Source organism: Heloderma suspectum, chromosome 1 (genome assembly GCF_057233095.1).
Source record: "Heloderma suspectum isolate Gila_16-S chromosome 1, 16-S_ref, whole genome shotgun sequence".
NCBI classification, from domain to species: Eukaryota; Metazoa; Chordata; class Lepidosauria; order Squamata; family Helodermatidae; genus Heloderma; species Heloderma suspectum.
In genome coordinates, this window is record NC_139458.1 from 222,111,315 (window position 1) to 222,123,390 (window position 12,076).

At 41.6% G+C, this 12,076-nt stretch overlaps 1 protein-coding gene across 2 annotated transcripts in view; it reads right to left on the minus strand.

The window, feature by feature from the left end:
- The window catches only part of TRPM8 (transient receptor potential cation channel subfamily M member 8), a 62,595-nt gene that overhangs the window by 22,755 nt on the left and 27,764 nt on the right, over positions 1-12,076 (minus strand). For both annotated transcript variants that reach the window (XM_084830167.1, XM_084830161.1), the window contains exons 17-18: positions 3,062-3,153; positions 2,688-2,829 (exon numbers count right to left, since the gene is read on the minus strand). In XM_084830167.1, coding sequence (XP_084686293.1) covers positions 2,688-2,829; positions 3,062-3,153 — 234 coding nt within the window. The remainder of the gene's footprint in view (positions 1-2,687; positions 2,830-3,061; positions 3,154-12,076) is intronic.

The following is a 12,076-nucleotide window of genomic DNA, read 5'->3' on the forward strand; positions in this document are numbered from 1 at the left end:
CTCATGTAGTCCTTATGGTAAGAAACCTGTCGCAAAGAGCAACGTGTACCAGGAGTTCTCAGGTCAAATCTCAGCTTATCCATGAAATCACTAGAATGCCTTAAACAAGCCATGGGCCGGAGGGTGCTGTTGCACTCATTTCCTGCTTGTGGTTTCCCAGTCGACAGCTGGTTGGCCACTGTGTGAGCACAATGTTGGATTAGACAGACCTTGGTCTGATCCAGCATGGCTCTTCTTATGTTCATACGCTACTCTCCCTTAGCTTCACCCTCATCTGCAATATAGTATAATAATAGCGGTCTACCTTACAGAGCCATTGTAAAGAATACTGAGTAAGATAGTATGTCAAATGTTATGGACATTCGGCAGTATCCAATCAGACACTAGCACTTATGTAAATGACACTGTGGTAGCTTAAGTCACCTCTAGTGCAACGCCAATAGCATTAGCTGGCAAGACAAGATTCCCAGGAAAACCTGCCGTGCCAGCTAACAGTATTGGCGTTGCACTAGAGATCCTTTAATTTAGTACAACATATTTCACATAGCACTAGTGCCCAATTGGATACTGCCCATTCTAAAGTAATATAAATTGTATTGCTTAACATGCAACCACTCTTTAAGTTGCCCAGTCTAAGAATAATGTTCTTAATAAAATCAAAAGAATGTTTATTCCAGCTACCGCCTAGGCCAAGTTAATGCAAGCCCAGTCCTGTATCATTATCAAAGCCCCCCCACCCCCACCACCCATTTGTTTTTCAGAGAATGATCCCTAGAGGGCCCCAGTAGAAAGTGTGAAGGAGAGGAGAAGCAAGGAGGAAAACTGACGGAAAGAAAGAAGGAGATTAAGTGTTTATATCCAAGACTCGCCTACTGTGTTCCCTTATCAGGAACAAGATCCCAAACCCAAATAGTCCTCCAGTTTCTCACTTTGACCCACACCCACCCATGCTGTTGTTAATATTTGAACAATGTTCCAGAGATTATCTTTATAATCAGTGCTGGTAATTTTGTTTGCTTCCAGAATTCTGATTCAAGTGCTGCAGAATCTAACACAAAGAAGGATGTTGTTTACCCCAGGAGTCTGTCAGCCTAAATAAGCCCTACATGTTTATATTCTGGATGTGATGTGTGTTATCAGTGACAATATATAGTTTAGCCACTGGCCGGGTTTGTGCAATCATGGGGGTAAAGACACCATTGTGCCACACACCTGACCAGCACTTGCATAATTACCTGCAATGCAGCAGGGGTTGCCATGTCATCCAAACCCGGTGCACAGCATGGTGGAGACAGCTTCATACCCACCCCATAACCCCTACTGTACGTCGTGGGTTGTAGGGTGGGTATGAAGACACACTTACTGCCCTGCATGATGGTTTTGGATGACATGACAATCCCTGCTGCATTGCTGGTAATTACGCAAATGCTGGTCATGCACACAGCACACTCAGGGGCAGGAGGAAAATCACGATGGCTTCTTTAACCCCCGTAATTGTCGAAAACCAATCAATGAGTGGCCTACTGGACTTTGGCTCTCTTCACACCTGGCATTTTATCCCACTACAAACCGGTCCTTTTGATTCCAGATCCTTTCCCGGATTTACACTGGCCCAGTATACAGGGCATCTCTCATAGGGCATCCCTCTGCATTATATCTTTTCATGGCTGGGCTGAGCTGCACGGAACAATCAGGACAGAAGGGGGCTGCTAGCCCCATGCCCCCTCCCTTCCCCTGATCACTGGTTCCTGTAACATGATGGATGGCTCCGCCCATCCCTCCTCCACAGCAGGAGGGGAGTCTCCCTTCTAGTGATCTGGAGAGCAGGCTATGGGAGCTCATCCCCTCCTTCCTCTGAGGGAGAGAGAGTCTTCTTGGTGGCTTACCCCGAGGTTGCTGGCGCTGCTAGTCCTTCTCTGCTAAATATGTTAGTGTCATGGTTGAGCCCATAGTGTCCCAAAGCAGCTCTGTTTCTGAGGAAGAGAGGCAACTCGTGGGGGAGGAACTTTCCCAGACTTCAGAGGCGCAGCTGGAGGGGGAGCCCCCCCTTCTCACATCTCTGGGAGTGACAGCGAACAAGGCGTGGAAAGGGAAGGACAACCTGAACTTTTAGACACGAGGCACAGACACAGGCACAAGCGAGAGATTGCAGGGGCTAAGCTTTGGCGCTCAGCCCGATTGGCTCAACATCAACAGCTGCGCCCAGAAGCATCCCGGGAGAGGGGGAGATCTTCCCCTCCCACCCCTTAAGTTCAGAGAATTGCCGCCCTTTTCCCAAATGGAGATCAACTGATGTAGTTTCCCTTTGAACCCCTAGATGGCTGTTCCTTTGTAGTTCTCTGAGTCTCTAGCCATTAGCATCTGTATGCCTTGTTAGGGTAAATGGAGTTAAAGGATTTTCTCTCTTTTTTATTCAGGGCTATTGTGTGCTTCTTTTTCTTAGCGTAGCAAACATTTGACACTGAAATATGAGAGTCAGGCAGTGCTCAATTCCTGCATCATTGAAGAGGAAATCATGAATCAATCAACCCATAAAACAGAATGGAAACTGTAAGAAGAGGACACAGTAGCTATATGCCCACATGATTTGTTGATCCTTTATTAACACAGAGAGATTTCCAGGGTACTCTCATTTGAAACAAACAACAATTACACAAGCAATTCATCTTGAATCAGTTATATCTTACCATCCTCTGAAGCATAATTATCTTGGGACCTAGATTTCTGCTTACTGTGAAAATATGGATCAGCCTTAGAGTGAAAATAATGTAATCCAGGCAAAAAATTACTCTGCCAGAATACCAAGATGTTTCATTTGAAGAGTGGAGCCTGTGCAAAGAAACAGATAAAGATTAGCTAAAATTCCCATTTTAAAATTGGAGAACAGCTTCTTTTCTGTCTGATTCAGACTTCAGGGTGGGGCAACCCCCCCCCCCCCGAAATAAAGCACAGTTTGACCCTGTGAAACATTTTTTCATCACTACCACAACAGATTGGTCTGCTGGCTCTGAGCTCAAGGCAATACATGCAGTGTGGTGGCAGTGGGTCTGCTGGAACTCACCTGAACACAATTCCTGCTATGAAGTAAAAAATCCCAAGGGTATCCATAATATTCCACAAGTCTGAAAAGTACTTACTACCATTCATATACCACTAATGGAAAAAAGAAGAAAGTCACCAAACAAATGTAGAGATTCAATATCACATATGTCATAGCCTATAGGGTAAACAATACCACAGCCCAAATTTCATTTAGCCCTACTTACATTGGATAGTTTCACTATATTAGTTAAAATTGCTGGCTAGGAAATAAAGAATCAAAAACCTAATAGAAGAACTCACTGCCTAATCCTATGCATATTTATGCAGAAGTAAATCTCACTGTGTTAGGTGGGGCTTACTCCCAGGTAAGTGAGCAAAGGAACATTGCCTTATGCCACAACCTTAAACATGTACAAAGGAGTTACCCCCACTGAACACAGTGGGACTTATTTCTTAGTAGACATGTATAAGATTGTATTGTTACAGCACAATGCTATACATGTCTATTCAGAAGTCCCACTGAGTTCAGTGGGGCTTATTCTCTTGTAAGTGGTATAAAATTGTAGCCTTAGTTATATCTGTACCTGTGCTCACCTAATCAGTTATTTCAGATGGATTTTTGTAGCAGAAAATATTCTAAGCATTTCCTCAGTTTATTCTAGCAACCAAATTCTTTCAACTGCAGTATAAATAAATAAATGCAAATAAAGGGTAATACATTAAGATACCAAATAATAAGGAAATGACCAATTAAGATTCTTCCCCAGACCACTTAACCAATCATCATTTTCTCATATACCTCAGAATGTTTTTCCCACACTGTCTTTAATATTAACTCACGGCTGTTGCCCTTAGGTACTTGTACTTACAATTAGGGTTACCAAATACCCCTTTTTAAAAATAACAAGCATGTCTTAAGCTATCATAGACCCAACTACATTAGATGTTCCTTATTTCAGAACACCGCAGATCTATTAGTGCAATATTTCTTTATTTTTAGCAGTATTGCCTAGCCTAAAAGGTGAGTCAAAACTTGCTCCCCAGTTTTGCTGCTCCATTCATCCCCTATGAAAATGGGTAGTGAATTTCTGCAGCTTGTGGGGGGTGGGGGGAAGGCAGTAGAAATTTCCTGAAAGTTTCGGAGGGGTGCTGACCTCAACAGTTAAGTTTATGGATGTAGTCTAGGAAAGATATGGGGGAAAGCACTGAATGTGGGCAAAACTGTAACTGAAGCATTTTAAAGTGTTTTCCACATTATTACTTTAATTCATTTTTACTCTATATTTCAACCAAAATTTCAACCAAAAAACTTATAAAATGAAAGAAGGAAAAAAAAAAGAGAAATTATATACATACATAGATCTGTATATATCCATATCAATGAATACATATGAAATGTATATATAGGAACATGCAACTTTCCAGTAATTATCCATAAGCTTCAACAAAAGTGGACGAGATATCCAAATAATTATTTGATTGTGGGCAGGGACTTTAATGATATTTTAGATCCATTGTTCAACAGGAATACTCCTGCTTGCACGATGCAAACCATGGTGAGATCTATACTTCAGGCCTATATGGTTGAATTTGGTTTAACTGACACTTGTCATATTTTGCATCCTGGCAAGAGAGACTACACTTTTATTTCATCAGTTCATCATAACTGTTTTCAGCCAGATTATTTTTTTTGGTTTCTTCACCTTTGTTAAGTCAAATTAATGCTTGTAACATTGATTCACTGGTAGTTTCAGACCATGCCCCAATCTGCTTGCAGTTGCAACTTTCAGATTCACCTAAGTCCCCCGGGCTTTGGCACTTTAATGTTTCTCTTCTTAACTATGAGGTGTTTAAATCAGTTCTCTGCTGAGTTACTGGAGTATTTTGAAATTAATGAGGGAACAGCAGCCTCTTGTGTCACTGAGTGGGAGGCCTGTGAAGCTTTTATTATTGCCATGCAGGGCCACACAAAGCATACAGGTCATGGCAGAGAGTTCTGACAAAATGTGGTCCACTGGAGAAGGAAATGGCAACCCACTCCAGTATTCTTGCCAAGAAAACCCCATGGAACGTATCACAAGGCTAAAAGAGATGACGCCGGAAGATGAGCCCCTCAGGTCAGAAGGTGTCCAATATACTACTGGGGAAGAGCAGAGGGAATTTCCAAGTAGCACCAGAAAGAGTGAAGCAGCTGGGCCAAAGCCGAAAGGACACTCAGCTGTGGATGTGTCTGGTGGTGAAAAGAAAGTCCGATGCTGTAAAGAACAATATTGTTTAGGAACCTGGAATGTAAGATCAATGAATCAAGGTAAGCTGGAGGTGGTCAAACATCAGATGGCAAGACTGAACATCGACATCTTGGGAATCAGCGAACTAAAATGGACAGGCATGGGTGAATTTAATTCAGCTGACCATTATATCTACTACTGAGGGCAAGAATCCCTTAGAAGTAATGGAGTAGCACTCATAGTCAATAAAAGGGTGGGAAAAGCAGTACTGGGTACAATCTCAAAAATGACAGAATGATCTCAGTACGAATCCAAGGCAAACCATTCAACATCACAGTAATTCAAGTCTATGCCCCAACCACTGATGCCGAAGAAGCTGAGGTTGATCGGTTCTATGAAGACCTACAACACCTTCTAGAACTAACACCAAAAAAAGATGTCCTCTTCATCATAGGAGATTGGAATGCTAAAGTAGGAAGTCAAGAAATCACCGGGATAACAGGCAAGCATGGCCTTGGTGTACAAAATGAAGCAGGACAAAGGCTAATAGAGTTTTGCCAAGAGAACACGCTGATCATAGTAAACACTCTTTTCCAACAGCACAAGAGGCAACTCTACACATGGACATCACCAGATGGTCAATATCGAAATCAGATTGATTCTGTCCTTTGCAGCCAAAGATGGAGAAGCTCCATACAGTCAGTAAAAACAAGACCTGGAGCTGACTGTGGCTCAGATCATGAGCTGCTTCTTGCAAAATTTCAGCTTAAATTGAAGAACGTAGGGAAAACCACTAAACCATGCAGGTATGACCTAAATCATATCCCTTCTGAATATACAGTGGAGGTGAGGAATAGATTTCAGGGATTAGACCTGGTAGACAGAGTGCCTGAGGAACTATGGTCGGAGGTCTGTAACATTGTTCAGGAGGCAGCAACGAAATCCATCCCAAAGAAAAAGAAATGCAAGAAAGCCAAGTGGCTGTCTGATGAGGCTTTACAAGTAGCTGAGGAAAGAAGGAAAGCGAAAAGCAAGGGAGAAAGGGGAAGATATACCCAAGTGAATGCAGAGTTCCAGAGAATAGCAAGGAGAGACAAGAAGGCCTTCTTAAATGAACAATGCAAAGAAATCGAGGAAAACAACAGAATGGGAAAGACTAGAGATCTCTTCAAGAAAATTGGAGATCTCAAGGGAACGTTTTGTGCAAAGACGGGCATGATAAAGGACAAAGAAGGCAGGGACCTAACAGAAGCAGATGAGATTAAGAAGAGGTGGCAAGAATACACAGAAGAACTATACAGGAAAGATCTGAATGTCCCTGATAGCCATGATAGTGCGGTTACTGAACTTGAGCCGGACATCCTAGAGAGTGAAGTCAAGGGGGCCTTAGGAAGCATTAGTAACAACAAAGCTAGCGGAGATGACAGTATTCCAGCTGAGCTATTTAAAATCCTAAAAGATGATGCTGTTAAAGTGCTGCATTCAATATGCCAACAAATCTGGAACACTCAACAGTGGCCACAAGACTGGAAAAGGTCAGTTTACATTCCAATTCCAAAGAAGGGCAACGCCAAAGAGTGTTCAAACTACCGCACCATTGCGCTCATTTCACATGCCAGCAAGGTGATGCTCAAAATCCTACAAGCTAGGCTTCAGCAGTATGCGAACCGAGAACTACCGGAAGTACAAGCTGGGTTTAGAAGAGGCAGAGGAACTAGAGATCAAATCGCCAACATTCGCTGCATCATGGAGAAAGCAAGAGAATTCCAGAAAAAGTCTATTTCTGCTTCATTGACTACGCTAAAGCCTTTGATTGTGTGGATCACAACAAACTGGCAAATTCTTAAAGTGATGGGAGTACCAGACCACCTTACCTGTCTCCTGAGAAACCTGTACGAGGGTCAAGAAGCAACAGTAAGAACCAGACATGGAACAACCGATTGGTTCAAAATTGGGAAAGGAGTACGACAAGGCTGTATATTGTCACCCTGCTTATTTAACTTATATGCAGAGTACATCATGAGAAACGCCGGGTTGGATGAATCACAGGTCGGAATTAAGATTGCTGGGAGAATTATCAACAACCTCAGATATGCAGACGATACCACCCTAATGGCAGAAAGCGAAGAGGATCTAAAGAGCCTCTTGTTGAGGGTGAAAGTGGAGAGTGCAAAAGCTGGTTTGAAACTCAACATTAAAAAACGAAGATCATGGCATCTGGCCCCATCACTTCCTGGCATATAGAAGGGGAAGAAATGGAAGCAGTGACAGATTTTACTTTCTTGGGCTCCAAGATCACCGCAGACGGTGACTGTAGCCATGAAATTAAAAGACGCTTGCTCCTTGGGAGGAAAGCTATGGCCAACCTAGACAGCATAGTAAGAAGCAGAGACATCACCTTGCCGACAAAGGTCCGTCTAATCAAAGCTATGGTTTTCCCAGTAGTAATGTATGGCTGTGAGAGCTGGACTATAAGGAAGGCTGAGCGCCGAAGAATTGATGCCTTCGAACTGTGGTGCTGGAGAAGACTCTTACGAGTCCCCTGGACTGCAAGGAGGTCAAATCAGTCCATCCTCAAGGAAATCAACCCTGAGTGCTCATTGGAAGGACAGATAATGAAGCTGAAGCTCCAATATTTTGGCCACCTAATGCGAAGAGAAAACTCCCTGGAAAAGACCCTGATACTGGGAAAGACTGAAGGCAAAAGGAGAAGGGGACGGCAGAGGATAAGATGGCTGGATAGCATCACGGATGCAATGAATATGAACTTGAGCACGCTCCGGGAGAGAGCACAGGACAGGAAGGCCTGGCGTGCTATGGTCCATGAGGTCACGAAGAGTCGGACACGACTGAACGACTGAACAACAACAACAGGCAAAGTGACCCACTATCCATGTCTATAAATACTTGTTCTTGGTGAATAAATATGATATATAGGGTTCTAAGCAGGAATGGAATACGGAACTGGATTGTCCCATTTTGGGATTGCTGCTTTGGCATCTGTATCTGTCATGTCTATGGATCTTAGGCTACATCATATTCAGCAAAAACATTTGTTTCATGTCTACTGGATGCCGCAACATCTCTTTAATAAGGGTTTTTCTAATTCAGCTAATTGCTGGCAGTGAAATGCAGCAAATGCTTCTTTTAAGTATATATTTCAGCAATGTCCAGTAGTTGCTTCTTTTTGGGGGGTGGGGGGAGGTTAGATACGGATACATTTTGTACTGGAACTGTCTTTAATATTCACTTGTGTACACGCTCTTTTAAATTATCTACCTGCTTCTTAGAAATTAAGGAATGCTCAGTGTAAATGGATTTTCTGCACTCATTTGACAGCTAAAAGACTGATATTACAACACTATAAACTCTATGACAATTAAAAATGCTTACCTCCTATAATGCAATGGATTGAGGACCTTACAATGTTTTCAATATTAGAACGGGTGGCATATAAGTGCTACATTTTAATGGATAATTATTTGAATTCCACTTAGAAATTATCACTGATTAACATATCCAAAATATGCCAAAATCAAAGCATGATATACATTCAAATTTGCATCTCAAAATGGTGACTGTAATTTCTCCTTAAACTTTTATTTTTCATTTTTGTAATGTACCAATGATTAGTAATTAACTGTAAAGATTTAAGAAATATGCAGGGCCAGGAACATGGTATTGCATTTATTATGAATAATATTATACAAAATATTATATTTAATAGAAGAGGATGTGTGTCTGTCTATCAGTGCCATAGTGCCAAGACTGTGAAACCTAGACACCTAATAATCCGCATGCGTACTAAGGGGAACCTAGGAGTGTGCACTTCATGGTTATTTGGTTTTTAAAATGCATTAGTTAATTTTAATTAATTTAAATGTGTCCATGTGTTTGAAGCCTTCAGTTACTAGGTGGTAAATATCCCTAACCACCTCATAGTTTTGCAGCTGATACAGTCTGAAGCCAGGGGAGATTAGTAGGCCAAGAGATGGCATTATATGGCATCTTCCTCCCCAACTACTGTGGATCACATACCCCTTCAGGGCAATGGAGTGCACAGACCCCTTCCCTTAGGAGGCTATGGGGCCCCAATGCAGGGACCTGTGCCTAGGGGTGCCAGAAGGTGTGCCTTCACTCAGATGGAACAGGCACGATGTGGCCAACTACAACAGCTGCATAAGCTTGTTAGAGGGCTTCGCTGTATCAAACGATGGGCTATTCTGACCTCTGTGGAGCCAGGTCCGTTCACTTATCACTAATAATAAAAAACACAACTAAGCTAAGTAATGAAACTTCGTCCAGGCAAAGCTGTTCCAATGAATCTATTCATCATAATCACTGACTTCATACTCCAATGTCAAACCACCGTCACATCTCTTGACTTGGCAATTACTAAAATGTGGTTGAACAAGGCAGGCCATTTTGTTTGCATCCACAGTGCAACATTGAACACCCTGTTACGCAGTTACTCCTAATCACTTGGACAAGTCATTCAGGAGCTGAAACCATATCAGAGAAACACTCACCTGCAGATTAGTACACAGCTGCCATTTTGAAGTGCAAATTTGAGGGTGTTCCTGTGGTTCGATTTTGGCAGATTTGGGACATGTTAATCAGCTATCATTTCAGAGCGGAAAACTCTTTCAAATGCTTCTGATGCAGTTTTTCCTAGACTAATGAGTAGCACGCCCTTTTCTGCACTTAAAAAAAAAGAGTCAGCGCTCTCCATAGCTTCCCAGGCCCACTGCACTCCCCCACCCCCCTTTTGCATTTTAAAAAAGAGCCTTCCCAGCTCTGTCATATTTCCTGCAGTGTTCCAACGTGGTTCCGAGAAGGTGTGGAGAACTGCTACTCTGTTTTGAAAGTGCAGGGTGGGGGGAATGTAGACAGCAGAGTGGAGTTTTATTGCTGATCAGAATTTATTGTTTTTAGTTTTTATTATTGTTTTGATGGCAGTGGTGTTGTATGTTCATGCTTTGATGACACTGTGCAAAGATTTATATAAATTTGGGTAATAATAACCCTTGCTCACTTCATCACCTTAACTAAGGTAAGGACAGGACCCCATCTCAAACACTTCAGAGATTTTTCCTGAACTCCCCCGGGTCTTCAGGAGTTTTTATTCTGCCCCCTCCCAATTATCAACAAGAGCTGGGCCGAAAATTTCAGTTACCATTAAACTTTCATCCATTTGCTTAATTCTATTTAACAGAATCAAGCAGTTTCATGTGAGGACCAATTCACACAAGCATTTTGTGGGTTTATTTCCCCACCAAGTTAACTTCTCTGTCATTAAACTAGTATGACTTCCTGGCTGTCAACTGGGAGCATTAGCAGGTCTAAAATGCCAATGTGCCCATGACAGGTTGTATACAAATAGTTACACAGTCCATCAGAGATATGACAGTGATCTGGGTGCATGAAAACCCATAGAACCTGTACCAGTGCAAAATTTTGCACCAGATTGATGTGTTGTTGCAGTAAACACACACCTAACCCATCAATACCATCATATAGTAGGAACTGAAATATTGTTTGTTTGTGCTTTTCTTTAGTAAATATTCCAAAGTCAGGTTTTATAATGAAGCAGTGACATCTACTGGCAGATGGAAACAATTACAGCTTGTTTTCCTCGGTATCCCAGAGATACCATATTTCAACATTCTCTTAACCTTTTAGGAAAATACCAAATTCACCTTTTTATAGAGGCTATACTTCAGAGGTTCAGTCTTAGCAGTTCCCCTCTGAGCTGCAAACCCCATTAGTTTCTTCCATTAAAATCAAAATCTAGGTGGATATAAACTAATTTTTAAGTAAGAAATATGGTGGGGTCTACACAAATTATTTAATACCTTGCTAATTTATTTCATAAATATTGAAAATAAATTTGCCTTAATATGGCAACACGGATGATAAGTTAAAATATATTATGTATGCTTGGCAAGTGAAAGAGGCAAATGATAGGGAAAATATACATGCAACTATTTCAGGTTTAACACCATGGAGGTGTTAGATACTATTTTTAAAAATATTTGGAGATTTGTTGTGTAAAATAAATAAATGTAATAAATAAATGTTTCTCTCAAAGGTAACAGGTAATAAACTGCAAGAGAGTTTAAGTTACATCTAGCAACTCTACCAATACTATAAATGACATATCTCCTGGGGCTTAGATACATTTTCTGCATCTTCTGTCAATGTTTACTTTGTATTCAAACACTACTTAAGGTCTAGTCATCTGGGTGAGAAGCAGACAGTCGAGAGGACATTACATCAGCCCTGCGGTTAAGTGATTGCCGATTGCTCCATTGGCTGACCAGACACATTTTCAGCCCATGATAAGGAGGGTTGAAAATAATTTCCTCCTAATGCACTTGAAAGTCAACTGGCCATGCAATGGAACAATCAGACAGCCATTTCACTAAAGCCAGCCAGAGATGCTTTCTGGTTCTCTGATTTGGCCTATAGGCTCATTACTCAAATTGATGCCAAGCATTTTTAAAATATATATAATCCAATACACTGAACATATGTTTATTCCCTGGTTTAGGTTGATCAGCATATTTGAAACTAAAGTTCTGTCAAGAATACAAGCTTTGAATCACTCAGAGGGTAGGATGTTAATGAATCAAGAACCCTTCAAGTCACACTACTTAGCATTACCATAGCAACAACTGTATTATTAGAATGTTTCTTAAGGAACACAGATGTTTTGCTTAGAGATATGTAACCCTTGTCCCACGATTTTGCAAAGTCAGATCTATGGGAGCAAGTGGGTGCTCTGAAGTTGCTTCTGCCTTGCC